This window comes from Schistocerca americana, chromosome 4 (genome assembly GCF_021461395.2).
Source record: "Schistocerca americana isolate TAMUIC-IGC-003095 chromosome 4, iqSchAmer2.1, whole genome shotgun sequence".
In the NCBI taxonomy this organism is placed as follows: Eukaryota; Metazoa; Arthropoda; class Insecta; order Orthoptera; family Acrididae; genus Schistocerca; species Schistocerca americana.
The window spans coordinates 495,768,867-495,786,208 of record NC_060122.1 but is presented as its reverse complement, the minus strand read 5'-3'; the positions used below and the strand labels follow the sequence as shown (position 1 = coordinate 495,786,208).

The window sequence follows — 17,342 nt, the reverse complement described above, 5'->3', positions numbered from 1 at the left end:
TTTCTACAGAGGATCAGTTGCTGTGGCAGATATCTTGCAAGTGTGCTTTTTCCTCCCTAAAATATGAGTTCAAGTTGGAGACATTTCCTCTGAATAAGGGAATCAGAATAACTAAATAGTCTTGGAATATATGATATGACATGGATGGTTACATATAACAAAAAGTATTTTTTTGCCATTCCGTAGGGTAGCCAGTATGTACAGATGTACTAAAACTGGCATAATTATGGTGTAGATTATGTCATGGGATGTTTTCACCTAAATTTAAATTGCAGAAATGCACCTAATATACTGAGGATATTTTATGAACAAATATTTCCGGGTTCTTCTTTTTAAATTTTTTTTATTATTATTGTAACTTCACAAATAAAGTTAAGTGAGTTAGAACAGTTCAAATGTTTGACTACAGAACAGTGTCTTCAGCTGCCTAATAAAAAAGCTGTTGGTTTCATTTTGTGTAACTCTGCTGTAAAACTCAAGTCAGTCAAAGTTCTTTCTAGGCATTCTTCACTAAATTGCAAATTTATATTTGTTGTTTTGACTTCATGGTCAGTGTTCAGTAGAGCTTACAGGAAAAAATGTAGTTAATCTTTAGTACAATTCCATCATTTAATTTCATGTGATAATATTTTAATCCTTTTCATTATTCCAACCTAAACCTCTGCATTGTAAGGTAATCAACTGTAGTTCCATTACAAATATTCATTCTGAAGTGATTTGTTTAAATGTTACCATACATAACAAAGTGTCTTATGATTATTAGCATTGTAAACTACATCACTTTCTTTGTAGGTGATCTTTATAATGAAGAGCAGCTCTTAAATTGGCTACTCACACAAAAAGACCCTTCAGGAGAAGTAATTGAAGCAGTTGAAGGGGAAGAACTTCAGAAACTTATAAAAGAATCTGACTCACTTGCTGTCTACTTCTGTGAGTATCCAGTTACCTTCAAGAGTTATTAAAAAATATTATTGATCAAAGTTTTTACTATAAATAAATATTTCTTTCTGCACATGAAGTAATCAAAAGTGATATTATGCTTGCTTGTGTTAAAATAATGGTCCTACCAATTGATCTTTATCTCACTAAGTCATTATGCGATCACTACAAATTAACTCTTGAATTTAACAATAAGCTTCAGCTCAATACAAACAAGGCTAAAGTATGTTCAAATGTAAACATGATACTATAGCTTCAATAACACTGAAAAAGCTTTCTGATAATTAATGCTATCTCCTTCTTTGCAGTCAGATGCCATTTTCTCAGCTTTAGCTTCTTATTTTCTTTACTACTTTGTTATATTTTCTTTTTCTCCTTAAAGAAGTCACTCCTCTGCCCAGCCCTTTCTCAGGCTTGAGTGATGTAAATGAATAATTTGTTATCAAGGTTAGTAAAAACACTTACATTTATATGTGGTAATAGGAGGAGCCACTTTTGTGCTACCAGTCTATTCCCAGTACTACACCATTACATTGGTTGTGATTGTGATTATGATAAACTGATGTAGTGAAAACAGTACATGACTTGAGTGATAGATGCAAAAACACACACAAAGTGACAGACCGTTCAGTGAACAACAAAAGAGAGTGTAGCAGCCATTTGAGTAACTAAAACTATTCTGCAAGCAAGAATAATAAAAAGTAGATTTGAAAGTGTGATTAGGCAGTTGTTAGTGCTCTGGTTATTGTAATGTACTGCCTGATTCAGTAAGTACAAAAAATTCCACATCATCCCACATCCTTTCTTTAAATATTGGATGACACACACAGCATTATACTGATGTTCACTACAACAATTGGGCCACTGTTTTTTCCTGGCCTCCATCAGAAAATAGAAACATTTAAAATGGAAGATTTTGTTTTAAAATCAAAGCACACAAAATACTCAAAAGTAAGTATTTTCATAGCCAGTGAAATAGAGAATATAACTATATTTGCATAATTTCATTGGTTATTTAGTCTGCACCTACAAAATTGTATTTAAAATTGAGTTGAACATTTCAGAAAATCCAACTGACAGAATAGTTTTGCTGTCCTTCTTTACTGTGTGAAACTGTCCTAGGGAACCAGACACTGTGTGAACTTTGCAATACGAAGCTATATCGCAAACTGCGACAAAAGAAAGAAACCAATCATCATGCTGAACATCAAGGGGGTATCGAAGGGGCAGAAGGAAGTCATACTGGGCCTGAGACAACCTCTGATGGTATCTTGTGTCCCACTGCTCTCCTATTAGCAAAAATGCAATAGCTATCAAAATGATAACCACAACCGTTTTCTTTGTAATCCTATTGATTATTATCTTTCCTTTTCATATTACTTGTATAAATTTTAACAATATAACATAGATTTACCATGTAAGAATAAGAAAGCTCTTCCTTATGATCCTTGCCAATTCATTCTTTTCTACATTGCAAGTAACAATAATTTTGACTGGATTTCATTTCCACATTAATATTAATTTCACTTATGTGGTTATCTTTTTGTTGAAGTACTCATTATTTAGCATGGGTACTATGTTAGCTTAGCCCTTGTGTGTGAAATTGGATGGTGTAATTTTTGGCATCTCTATTTACAAATTTTTGTAGACCAGTCAAAGCATGAGCTAGACCAATTTTATGTGATGATGCGTATCTTACACAGTGTGAATGATATTATTCTAACCGTAGAATGTTGTGATAGGACATTGTCAGTTCAAATAGCATATTATTGTATGTGATATTTTCTAAATCATTGGTTCTAAACCATTAAAAGATTTGTCACTGAATATGTAGAGTGGCTAAATTATATATTTCTCCTCTAGGCGACTGTTAAAAGTAGCAAATATGTCCATGGTTGCTGCATCTGCATTTCATTGTACAGTTCCTATGTAGATTGAGAACCGTATCTTCTTTATATATTTAATTTGTAGTTGCATGTAAAAGTGTAGGCCTGGTAAAAACAAGAAGACTGATTATGAGATCCCGCTAAGACAGTAGACTGTTTGTGAAAGAGAATGCTCTTAGGATGGTGTTTTTGTTTTGGCAAAGCATATGTGTTGTAGTTTTAATTTTTAATTTATGGTAATAGATTTTCAGTGATTTATTTATTCCATTTTAATTTTAAACTCATGAAATGGAAGTACTCTGGGAGGAACTGCAATTTAAAAATTCCATTTAATCAGTTCTTCATGTTTTGTGTGAATAATGTAATAAACTTTGAATATTACAGTAATATTCAAAAAGACGAACCCTACTTAATTAACTTCTGTTTCATGAAATATAAATTGTGTGTGAATCATGTGCATACTGTTGAGAAAGAGGGGATCTAAAGTTTTGATTACCACCGTTAGAGCATTGATTGTCACGTAAACAACAGCCAGAGCACTTATGCCAACAGTAAGCCAGTGAGTAAGATGGCTAACATGCAGCATGAAGTTTTCTATGTTCCTGAGTTTGGGAGATGTTAGTTGCAGTTTCATTACAGAGGGTACTTTATCTCTAATACAGCATTGAACACCAGCAAGGACAAACATAAGCCATTGATTTATGCACTTCCAACAAACTGGATGTTTCTGCAAAGACTAACTCACAATCTGAGTACATGTGTTAGATGAGAACAAGAGATGAATTTATGTAACGTTTCTTCATAGTCCAAAAAAGTCCACCAATAAAGCTAGCAGAGAACTAGCAATACCTAAACCAACTTTATGGCAAGTTTGGAGGTGCCATTTGCTGTGCAAGCCCTGTTGCTTGCAACTTGTTCAGGCTTTTGTTGAAAATGACAAAGAAAAGCATATTGGATTTTGTGGTAACATGGTAAGGAAGATGGAAGATTGAACATTTCTGTCATGCATAATTTTTAGCAACAAAGTGTTGTTTCATTTTTGTTGTAAGGTAAACTGTTAGCATTGTTTGCTCATGGTGTCTTCAAAACCTCAGGGAAACATTACAACATGAGAAAGGCTCAGTGAAGCTAAATGTGCTTTGTACTTTACCCCAAAACAACGTTTATGGACCATTCTTTTTTGTAGAGGGAACTTTTAGTGGAATAATGTATCTGGACATATTGGAACAATGGTTTTTTCACCGCCTTAGCAAATACTCACAAGATTACATTTTTAACAGGATGGAACTCTGCCCCATTGGTCTCTTGATGTCAAAGATTTTTTGAATCAGCTCCTTTTTTCAATAGTGGCAAGGCCGTATGGGAAAAGAAGACCTCTCTCTTACTTTCTGACTGCTGGAGTCTGATCGGAAGTCATGTGCCTTTTTCTTCTGGGGCTTTCTAAAAGAGGTATCTTATGTTCCATCTATACCAAAATACTGGCAAATCTGCAAAACTGTATCACAGCTGTAATGAACTCAGTAACATAAGAGATGTTTCTTCATGTGTGAAGTGATTTTGGCTACCACTTATATGTTTGCCATCCAACAAGAAAGGGGCACATTGTTCATTTATAACCTATGTTTGTAAACTTTAAAGTTTATGTTTTCATCTGCATATCAGGTATTCATATCCAATTTATTCCATGAAATAAAAGTTAGTTATATTTGGTACATCTATTTGAATAAGCCTGTATTATAATATTTCTCTCTATACTTTTATAATAGATTGATGTCATAAATATGTCAACTATTGTACAGAATTCCATTTTATGTAATTGCATGAGTTTTGTGTCTTTCTTGATATATGAGAAACATCTGGCTGATTTTATTGCAGTAAAAAATACTGTTTGGAATGAGTCTGAAGTTTACATATGAAAATGTATATGTCGTGTTGTATGATACAAAAGCAGATATTTAAGTAAATCTATTTTTCCAGACAGTGTTGATGAGTGTGACCAATGTAAAATAATCCTTGAAGAGCTAGAGAATATTGATGATGACTGTGATCGGCATGGTATTACATTCATTAAAACTCAGGTAAATATTCTGGGATGTGATTTGAATATGGAAGCAATTAAAATGATATATCACATTTACCACAATATTCACTCGTATACTTAGATAGTGATTTGCAAAAATACACTATTTCATAATGATCTCAGACTTATCAAATCATTTACAAGAATAACACAAAAATGGCTCTGAGCACTATGGGACTTAACTTCTGAGGTCATCAGTCCCCTAGAACTTAGAACTACTTAAATCTCACTAACCTAAGGACATCACACACACCCATGCCCAAGGCAAGATTCGAACCTGCGGCCATAGCGGTCATGTGTTTCCACACTGTAGCGCCTAGAATAACACAGTTTCTCAGTAAATTTATAAATTCTTGAAAGATATTGGCTGATTAGGTGATTTGACATACACACACTATCTTCTGGTAACTTGGTGTTTTGATTTTTGTTGTTATTGGCTTCTCAGCAGCATTTTATTCAGTTTCCAAAGTGCTGAGCTGACATAATGGTGCAGTGATTAAAACATTAGACTTTTCTTTTGGATGAGTGAGATTTAATTCCTCAGTATTCGAAATTTATTTATGTTGTTTACCTAAATAACTTCAGGTGAATGTTAAGACAAATTTGTAAACAAAGCCACTGCCAATTTTCTGCCCCATTAGTGCCCACTCCAAGCTTACCCTCCATCTCTACTGATCTGGGTGGTAATGGAACATTAACCCTTTAACTGCTCTGGATGTGTTAATGCGTGCACCTTTGTACCTGTTCCTGTGTGTTTTGAACATGTGTACGCGTGCCACAGTTCAAATAACTAAAAATACTACCAGAACCTGTCATTTTATATTAATGCCTTTCTCTTCTTAATGAAAAAGCAGCCATAGGCTTCAACTTGCTGATGTGCTATCCACAATTAACAAACAACGGACAGAAATAATGTACATTTAGAATACACTGGATTAAGTCTGTGTCAAAATAACTTTAAATATATTAACATAACACTGTATAGTAAACGACCCATGACAGTGAAAGACTTATCATACAATTACGTTCAGAAGTATAAACAGAAATTATTGGTCAACAGATATGTTTATAAGATAGAAAAGTTCTACAAGACTGTGGTATCCTAAATGTAACATTTTTCTGTAGAGTAAAATCTTATTTTTTGTACAACTGCATAAACACGAAATACTGACTAAATATGTTCCATATCTGTGCTCTAAGACTATGATCACTACATTACCAAAAATGAGCACTGCCTTACATGAGCACTGCCTTACATGAAAATGAGAGTGACATGCTCGAAGGTCTCTCGGGCATGCTGCCGGGTAGACTGGTTCTTGAAGAACGAATTTTCGACGTCGTAACGTACCATCATCATCAGGTTACTCCTGTTGACTGTCAACAGGAGTAACCTGATGGTGATGGGATGTTACGCCATTGAAAATTCATTCTACAATGACCAGTCTACCTGGCTGCATGCCTGAGAGACCTTCAAGCATCTCATGCGCCGGGAAAATCTACGAACACACATGAGAGTGACATGGTTTTCACCAGTTCCTGTTTGCTATTCCCCATGGCAGTCGTAGAAAACATTTCAGTGATACTCATATATCAGATTACTACAGTATTACACATGCACTGCAAAAATCTTGAGATAAGTTGGCAGCCATAAAAACTCGATTTCATTTTCAGTACATGACTGGAGCAAGTTACATAAAGGGAATGTCAGACAAGATGGAATGAGAGCAGAAAGACTTTGTCTAGAATTAATAATGTAATTAACTCAGCACATTATGAGATGAGAGTCATCATGGGAACAGTATGTCACAGAAAATTCCCAATTTGCATTAGAATTAAGAATGTAATTAGTACGTATTACTGAAAAAAATGATTGTAGAGAGGCTGTTGCAGTTGAAATGTAAAGAGAATGGGTTTACAGTAACAGTTGGTAATTACTACTTATTGTGAATAGTTACGGACATTTTAAAACTTTGGCATATACAGGGTTTCTATAAAGTTGTACTACCATTTCAAAAAATAGAGATAGAGCATCGTGGTTTATTGTAATATGCCAAACTGTTGATTTGCGTTTCCAGAAATGTGGAACATTGCTTCATATGAAAACAGGCACTTTTCCAGGTAGTCATTGTAAGTATCTATGGAGGTCAACATGGACATGTGAATGCATATCACAGAGGATGATTATTTGGTTCCAATGATTGGACTATTTGCTTTTTGTATACAAAAAGGTGGAACCACTTATGTAGCACTTTATGGAGAGTAGATCTTGCTTCATGCATTCTGTGTGTTGCATCACAAATTGAATTCAGTGAAATGCAACTTGCACTCCACCAACATATGTTGACATAGGGGGATGTCCACTTAGAGGAAGACCTATGACACTGGCTGTCTCTTTCAAGTTTTGGAACCGTTGCATTATGCTTGTGTTTGCCAGTGGTTCCTGGAGTCAATAATTTTACAGTACCCTTGACATAGATTTGGATTCCACATACCAGATGACACGTTGTGACTTCTTCTGGTCTGTTGCCACTTTGATGCACTCCAAGTCAAATCTAAAACACAGCACAAAAGAGCAAGTTTTGAGAACTGCTGAATGTTTTACAACAAACTGTAATTATTTATCTAGTAGTTCCCAAGTCATGATTTTTTTTAAATACTAGCAAGACTTCATCAACACATCATCGCAATAACTGGATGTTAAAGGAAATAAATCACTCTGAAATGCATTGTATTACTGTGCTTGTCTTTTCTGTTTCCTTGCTAGTTTCTCAGTGGTTTACTTGAAAGTAAATGTATCAAAAAGAAGTCATGGACCACATATTTTATGTAACTGTTTGATTCATATGTTATTTTCAAAGGTTGACAATCAATTTTTTTATTTCAAAAATAGGGAAGTAGTTTTTGTAATAGTGAAAGCTTATTACATTTTGAATCTTTGATCTCAGCTGTCTGTAGTAACACATAATATATTATCTTTGTCACATTAACTGTGTGTTTATTGTATATACTTTTTTATAAAATATTGAAGGTAATTAATGCAGAAGGCCAAAACATATATTGTGCAAGCAATGTTCGAATTCATAGAAATATCTGAAAAAGGAAAAGACCTTTTCCATACCTTCAGGAAGAGAAGTTTGAGTTTAACTGTGGGCATTTATGCACGCCTAAGGAGAGATTCACCTGATATTAAAGAAAACAAATCATTCTGGAACACTGACTCATAATCAAAGCAGCAAAATGTGAACTGTGACTTTGCAAATCAATTTAGGGCTGAGCCTTGCTGTCCCAACTTTTGTTTGGTGTTGAGACATTTCAGCTACCACAGTGTAAAGAGGTTTCTGCCTAGCATACACATGCCACCCTCCTTGCTTCTAGATGATGTTGTATCATAATTTAAAATATTTAAATTATATGAACACTATATTCATAGTCTTGGAAAGAGAGATCATGAATGTGTTAGCACACTGCGTAGTTTCTTTTTCTGAAAGAAGACCGGGGATGCAGTGTTCTTACTCATCCCAACAGCTAATAATCAAATCACCATCGTCAATGGCTTAAGCTCATATTTCAAAACACACAGTAAATAGGACTGAAATTTAACCAAGTTCATAGGGGTGAAATGTTATGGTCAAGATCTTTTCATTACAATCTGCCATAAATATTTCTCTCTAGTGCGATCGGGAAATGTTTCTTACGGATCACTCCAATTTAATGATTTTAAATGGTGAATGCTAGATAGCAATTGATATTATACATTAAAAAATTAAATAATAGAAAATTTTTGAAAATAAATGCTTTTCCACATAACAAAAGCTGGAAATTATGTTATTGAATAGCTGGAGCTTAAATGAGATGGCATCAGCACAACAGCATTCTTGAAGAGTGTGAGTTCAACTTATGTGAAATGATATATACTATTAGTTTAACAAAACTGGAAAAAAAAAGAAATGTGGTGAAAATATGTATCAAACAATTTAATGATTTTCTTTTACCAATGTTCTGCTGTCATGTTTGGTCTGGTGAATACAATTTTTTTTTTACTCATAATGTTTGTGTGTGTCATTAAGTGGTTTTTATTATGTACCTTTCTTATATTTATAGGATGCTACTGTAGCAGAAGAGTATGGCGTATCAGAATTTCCTTCCTTGGTCTATTTTGAGCGTGCAATACCAAATGTTTTTGAAGGTATGTATTACAGGTGACTATGATTTCATTTTATTTACATTGACAGACTCATATCTCAGTATAAAAATCCAACATGATGAAATGTTTGAACATATTTGATTAATGAAATTTGTGACATTATTAATGTAGCTATTATTATTTTATAGCTGTCACAATATACAAGAATATTTTAACATCATATACTGTGGTTTTAAACCCATTACTTTGTTTATAAAATAGTTATATTGCGTATGCCAGTTTGAATATTTACATTACAAAGTTTATTTTATTACCTCAAACAATTTAAAATAAACTCTGTTTGAAAAACTTAAAGTACTCATGAATGACAAAAACTTAACACAAAATTAACTACCTTGTATAAAGAAAACTAAAGAAGAAGAAGCTACCTCATGTTCCTTGTTGTTGGGCACTCAGGGTTCCTATTTTGCATGAAGTCCAGTGGAAATTAATTAAAGTTTTACTATTTGTCTTGTTATCGTTGGTTTCTTCTTATCAGGAAACATATGGTCAGAAACTGCCCTTTGTTGGTGCTAAAACTTAAGGATTACAGGATTTCATTTAGTTCATGAATTGTAGTATTTGTAACTAAGTAATAGAAGTTTGATGCAGTCACATGGTTTATTTGATGTGCTAAACATGTCTCTACAATAATAATATGTTGCCTAGCGCTAGTACATTCAGATTCATCCATCTGCTACCACTACTAGACTGCAAGATGGATGAGTGATTTGTAAGATTCTTCATTTGTTTGTAAAACAAGCTAAGTAGGAAAGTGTTTAACATCTGATATTAATATCACTGTGAAGGCTGCTCCACTCTAGCCTTTGTACCACTTTCTTATAAAATAAAGTTTTATTTCTGGTTTGTTGATGCCTCTAACTCACTGCTTATAAGTCTGTGGTAGGTGACTGAATACCTGGCTCTGGAAATTCTTCCTCCCCCATTCTGCTGCTAGCTGCTGGAAAAGGGCCAGATGGGAAAACCACTACTGGGAGTGCATCAGTCCAGCAAGTCACAGGCACAGTATCATGGTATGGCATCGGTGGACAGTAGTGGGCAGGAATGATGATGGTATGGTCTGTGGCATTGGCATTGATGTTTGCTGACAAAGATAGACAGCATGATCTCTTGTACCATTTAGGCTTCATCAGCAGCAACTTGATCAGATCATGAAACATAATCCCCAAATGTGTGAATATTTTGCAATAAACTTGCAACACTTTTCTGTAATGAAAAGGGTTAGTGATTCACATGGTTATGCAGATCTCATTTTCTGTCCTCTGTCCTACATAACACACAATTTCATATGCCTAATAAGAATATAAATACATAACTTTCTATTACACAGCATATTTACAGTTCATCATTTGTATACATGTAAGTATGTGTAACTTCAGGTAATATGTTTTATTCAGGGGTTTTGCTAATGCATCAACTTTCCCATGTGATTCAATTGGTCAGTCACTTTGTTTATACTTCAGTTCCAGACACAGTCCTCTCTGTACCATGAAATGTTGCTCTTATCCGTTTGTAAACTATCTGCTCCAATAATTCAGGCAGTCTGCTTGGAAATAACCACAGTGTTGCTTAACTGTCAGTAGTCAGTAGGTATGTGCTGAGTTCACGTGCTTCTATATCACATGTGAATACTAAACACTTGTTCACTGCCCATCTGCACTTCCTTACTCATGGTTCATTACCTATCTGCACCAGTTCTTCACTTGTCTGCACATTGGTGAGTACTGAATAATGTTTTCTTTTTTTCCGTGCACAAAGCAATACCCGCATGCTGTGCATATGACACTTCCCTCGACATTACTCTCACATCAGCATCTCTAATCAATTAGTACTGTACTCCTGAATTCTCCTTAAAATCACTGAACATTTCCTGTAGTTAAAATACTTATCAACCAATGCACAAAGTGTCACTTATAGAGCATTTGACCAACCTAACCACTTCATCCACATATCTGCACATAATAACAAAATACATAAACACTCACACATCAACCTAGTATATCCCAGATGTCACACAGTAAATACTGAGCAAATCTCTCTGGGATCAATGTAATTCAGTCCATATAAACATAACTTAATGCTTGCTCGGAATACTATATATCAGTATCTTGGAAATACCTGACCAGTCACATAAAACACTCAGTGAGAAGTAGAGGAAGCAAACTAAACTCCGTCTGAACAGGCCTTGGAAGGCCCAATGCTACCGACTGGTCACCGTGTCATCCTCAGCCCACGGGTGTCACTGGATGTGGACATTGAGGGGCATGTGGTCAGCACACTGCTCTCCCGGCTGTATGTCAGTTTATGAGACCAGAGCTGCTACTTTTCAATCAAGTAGCTCCTCAGTTTGCCTCACAAGGGCTAAGTGCACCCCACTTGCCAACAGTGCTCGGCAGACTGGATGGTCACCCATCAAAAGCGCTAGCCCAGCCAGCAGCGCTTAACTTTGGTGATCCGATGGGAACTGGTGTTACCACTGTGGCAAGGCCATTGGCAGAGAAAGCAAATCGTGTGAAAATTTAACTTTCTATACATTTTTGCACACTGTTGCACTAACACTTCTATAAACAGCACTGTAAACACCTTTGAACATTCTAATCTGTATGTGATAATTCTGTATACCATTCCTATGACAGTAGTTTATGTACCTTTTAAATATGATAGAACGTTTCCATTGAAATAAGGTTGCTCATAACTTCTTAAGATCATGATGAAAATACAGTTCTTCCATATTCCCAGAATTTTGGTAGCACAGTAAGTCTGCACCTGGATTCATAATTCTCTAGATAATTTACAACCCTGTGCACAAATACTCTCTTTTCTCCACTTTTTTATTCATCAGTGATGACTTCAGATGATTGCATATTAAAGTTTTGTCTCTTACTTAAAAATGCCCCCATTATGTGATGCGCTTGTCATAAAACTTTTTTCGCTCATCAGCCTTGGCGTGAAGGTTAATCAGTGCTTGTCTGATTTTGCCCTCATGTGATACTTTTGTTGTTTTTTACTTCGTTATGGGTCCTGACCACTCATTGTGTGTGGGTTGTCCGAACATAAGCTCTTGTGGCTATAACCACTCATCACTTGTTACAGTTGATTCACACTTTCTTCAAAAGTTGTTGATAGGCTCCTACTTTTCAAACAATATGTTTGCATAAATGGGTTCATCTCTCTAAAAGCATGCCCAGCAAGAGTCATTTCTTGATTAAATGAGTATCAGCCAGAAATCATTTAAATTAGAAAGAGTTCCATATTTTACTGGCAAATTGTGTCCCATTATATGACAGTAAAGCATCAGGTTTGCCTACAGTGAGTAAGTAGTCATCAGGCATGTGCCTAGTAACTGATGTGCTGACAGCTTTCTTAAATGCATACAACTTCATGCATTTGTAAAAATATTCAAGATCTAAGTGAAGCTGCAAATTTGTCAATTGGTACAATTTCCATCAGTTTCATAATTGGATATGATTCACCTCTTCTACATTTATTAAGTTCTTTACTTTTCTGGCAAATAACACATTTTCTCAAAGTGTTTTGTATTTGCCTTCATATGTTGTTGAAGCAGTAGTTCTCAGCTAACTTTTTCATACACTTAAGTGCATCATACTGCCCCCAACTGTAATGGGGATACCAAACCAATTTCCCATGTGATTCACACAAAATGCATACCATCTAATGATCATTGTTAACGTGCTGCAGGTAGAACAAAATTGTCACAACTGATGACATAGTGTCGACACAGTTTGTCATGACTCCTCTGTCGAAACCTCTCTCATGCTTCTTGTCAGTAAATCCTGTTCATGCAACTCAGACATATGGTGACACCCATCCAAGAAGTACAACAACACTTGATTTTTATCAGTAAAACCTTGATATACAGGTTAGTTCAGGATTTACAGGTATTCAGTTCTAACCTACAGATAACTGTGATAAAACATGTTCAGTTATGTTTTGTTCTTCCTTGAAGTAAAATATTTCAAATTCGTTCTCTTGAGGAGAAAGTGTCCATCTAGTGAGTCATGGGTGAAGCAGCTTGCAACACAAAAGAAAACTCAAAGGCTTGTGACCAATAAAGATGTTAATGTGATGTCTGTATAGATAATGATGAAAGTGGTGGAGTGCCCATATGATTGCAATTGCTTCTAATTCAGTCTCTGAAGAGACCCATTCACAGGTATCTAAGACCCAGCTACCAACTCCTATTGTACAGAAGGTTGACTTTCCATTAATTCCTTGAATTTTGAATAGACAGAACCCCAAGCCTATTCTGAAAGCATCCATCATAAATTCAAATTCTGGATTCATAAGGGGATGGTACAACATTCTGGCATTACTGAACTTCCTCTTGATTCCTTCAGAAGCTCATTGGTATCTGTCATTATGCTTCTTCATTAACCTTAGTACTTCATTGTTTAATGATTGGGTGTTCATCTACTGTCAATAAAATTTTCAGAGTCATAGGAATGGTCTCAGTTGTTTCTTGTTGTGTGGTCTCATAAACTTTCTGCTGGCACTTACCTTTACTGGATCAGAGTAATTCCTTCCAGTGTTACTACATATTCTAAACATTTCACTTCTTTCCATCCAAATTTAGATTTGGTGAGATTTACTGTTATTCTAGCATTGTGAAATGCTTGCAGTAGTCTCTTAATTAGTTTTAATGTACTTCCCAAGTCTCCTTTTCCATCAACAAATCATCCACATATACATTAACTTTTTTCAGTAGGTCATCTCGCACAGCTTGAAATGTTTCCTGGGTATCTCTGTGACAGTTCCACTGAGTAAAGTAATGTGTTAGATGGAAGGTACACTGCTGATGTCTAAACATTTTTCTCATTACTTACATCTTGACTTGAAAATCTCTCTCTCTCTCTCTCTTTCTCTCACCCTCTCCCTCTCTCCTTCTTGCTCTCCCTCTCCCTCCCCCTCTTTCCCTCTCTTCAAATCAACATCCACCTATACCATGTATGCCTTGTATTGTTGAGTTGTTCTCCTTTTCGGTGTGCTGCTGAGTGCTGAAAACTCGACAGTGGACCACTTCTCTCCCATTTACTAAATGAGAGAATTTTCTTCTTTTGTAAACCACATATATTGTAACACCTCTTGATACTCAAGAAACAGTTTCTAACAATTCTCTGCTCACTTGACACATGTATTTCAAACACATTCACAATGATCAGAGTCACAGTTAATAGCAGACTCCACTAACTCGAGTCTGCAGCTCATGGTGTAGTGGTCAGCACTGCTGCCCCTGGATCATGGGATCCTGGGTACGACTGCTGGCCAGGTTGGGATTTTCTCCACTGAGGGACTGGGTGCTTGAGTTGTCCTCATCATTTCATCACCTGTCAGGAAATAGTGAGAATGGATAGTGAAAAGATTGAGAATTTGTGCAGGCACTGATAACCATGCCATTGAGTGACCCAAAAACCAAATCATCATCATGATCATCATCTACTAACTTGAACTTCTTTTGTTCTGTGACTTTTTCATGAATTGTCACAACCATCTTCTTCCAAGGGGGCTGGTGCAACTCTGAGGCAGGAGTCCTCTGCATGGAGAAAACATTAAGAACAGCAAGTGTTGCCAAACATAAGCCACCAATAGCATTGCCACATCCTGTAGCAACACCATCTCCATTGCCATTTAGTTACCACGCAAATACAGAGAAACCCCATGCGTAAATGTGAGTCCCACTTTCCAAATTACATTAAATAAATTTCATTCAGCTGTTGATGATCATTATTTGTTGGTCCTAAATACACTGTGCAACGCATCACCTTAACAAAGTTTTATGTTATGCAATAATTTACATGACTACTCTGCAGTTCACCCTTAAGTGCTTGACAAAGGGTTCATCAACCTACCTTCACAGTATTTCTTTATCATTTCACTCTCGAACAATGTGGTGGAGAATGGAACACTTAACTCTTTCCGTGTCGGACCTGATTTGATTTTTTTCTTATTTTCATAAATTTTTTTTATTACGATGATCATTTCTGCCTCTGTAGATGGGTATCAACAAAATATTTTCACACGTTTTTGATGTGCTTGTTCCGATTTGTGTTCTTGATAATTATAATCCCTAGGCATTTAATAGAACTGACAGCCTTTAGAGTCATGTGCTTTACAATGTAACCCAAAATACATTCTAATGCAGCAATGAAAATTCCCCCACACAAATTCAGACCAAATGATAGATCTCAATTTTGTAACTGTGGCTCACAACTCTGAATGCAGTGTAATAACCTTGAATCCTTCTTAAAAGCTGTGTGCCAGTATGATGAATGTAAAATGTTACTTGTCAAGTACTTCATTCTGTAGCTTTTTATATTTATTGTTCTAAGTTCTTTGGTCTAGTTCAACTTCAGTCAAAATCTTGTTAAGTACTCTTCCATGTAACACAAGTATAATAATGTTTGAAGTTTATTCACTGCTAGCAACAAATTGTTGTGTGGGCTTTTACTTTCTTCAGTAACATTCCATTCTAACATCTGGCATGTTTCCTTACTTACAGCAGCTCTCTTGGTGGAGGAAACTGGATTAATTGGCATATCAAATGGTTTGTGTGGTTTAAGTTGAAATTTTTATTCATACTTTTGGATGACACCTAGTGTGTCCGAAACATGCCTGCATGCAGAAAGAGAATTGATTTAATCTCTTTTTGGTTTACTTCATCTAAGTGATCAGATTCCTGCATCTTGTCAGCAGTTGCTTTCATAGCAATCAGTATCAGTCAGATTCATTTACACTTCTTCTCCCTGTATTCACATTGAAGTTTACCTTCAGTAAGATCAATTCTTCCTCTAATATCCCAATTAAACAATCAACCACTCTATTCTATATGTTCCAGCACTTTCTCACTAATTTCAGTTTTGATCTGTGCTGGAATCTTCACTGGATGTCTGTGGTTGCCTACTGCACCCAAATCTTGATGTTGCTTGCTGGTAGTGTCAGAATTTCCGTGTTCTTCTTCCACTGATTGTGTCTTTTGTCGGCTTTTTTGTTTCCTCCTTTACACTTGTTTATGGCAGCTTAGCTCAAATGATGCTCATTATTTGTATTTGATTCCTGATTTAAAGTGTCTCTAATTAATTCCACATTCTGGCACCTACTGAAACAGATCTTCCTTGTGCCTTGACAATTCCCTGTGGCTCAGCACTTACACATGTGATCGTTATGCATTTCTTTGTCTCTTTATAACTCCTTTGATTTTCTGTGTGTGATTGCTGATGGCATGTTCTGCTTTGAATCTCTGTTTTTCCTGGGTTTTTTTTCTGTCTAATTTCCCCTGTCATATCCTTTAGTGTTTCTGTCTTCTCATCTACTGTCCTATGATCTCCTTTGGTTAAATCTCTCCCATCATTTCTGTTTCAGTACAGCATGTGTCACATTCCATTGAGCACTGTGCCTCTTGCATCATTCTTTCCTCTCGCTTGGTGATTGTAACAATTGCCAGAATCAACATATCTTAAATGGCTCTAGATTCAGTACTTCCTTCCATAATCTGTCCTTTATTCCCTTGGACCAGTATTTATGTAGAAAAGTTTCTTCAATTTCGTCATATCTATTATAACCATCTGCATCTTCAGCAGCTCCAGTGTAACATCTCCCTGCATAAATTCTCCTGCAAATTTTATTTTGTGTCTGGCACTCCAGTTCTGGGGAAAGATTTTATGAACATGACTGAATGTACATCTTTCCTTCTCATTAGTAATGTCATGAACTGTTGATGCTTTAGCATGCTACCTTTTGTTATGTAAGTGGTAACATTTGGTTCTACAGATCCTCATATCAGTGACAGTAGTAATTTTCAGCTCCAGACATGTAATCAGACTAATGAATTCAAATCCAGTATGTTGTGACATAATGTCTGGACGTGTATCCATTGAAAATAGATTCTACATAACTAGGTTTTTTTTTTTTTACTGTCCTATTCACTCTGCATTTTATTTAATCTCATTCACTTCACATTGGTTAGATGTCAGTCTTCATTTCTCCAATGGAATTTGGTATAGCACTTGCTTTATGATCTGTACCTGAACTCATGATTTGCAGTCTGATTTCCATCGCATTCACAATGTGATTTACCTTGACTTCAGTTTTATTGACCTTGTTTATCAGGATTTCTTTCATATTCATCAAACTTCTGATCCATGAATTCTCCTAGATATTGAACTGTTTCTGTTTTGTTCCGGTTAAAGGCCTTCTCTGCAGACTTATCAAGCTCTCC

The 17,342-nt window shown here is 35.7% G+C and overlaps 1 protein-coding gene across 3 annotated transcripts in view; it reads left to right on the top strand.

Moving 5' to 3' along the window:
• LOC124612943 overlaps positions 1-17,342 on the top strand; it is a 453,322-nt gene that overhangs the window by 376,291 nt on the left and 59,689 nt on the right. For 2 of the 3 annotated variants that reach the window (XM_047141447.1, XM_047141446.1), the window contains 4 exons: positions 793-930; positions 2,062-2,205; positions 4,803-4,903; positions 9,007-9,091. In XM_047141447.1, the coding sequence (XP_046997403.1) occupies positions 793-930; positions 2,062-2,205; positions 4,803-4,903; positions 9,007-9,091 (468 nt within the window). The remainder of the gene's footprint in view (positions 1-792; positions 931-2,061; positions 2,206-4,802; positions 4,904-9,006; positions 9,092-17,342) is intronic. The other variant, XM_047141449.1, reaches the window with a different exon arrangement.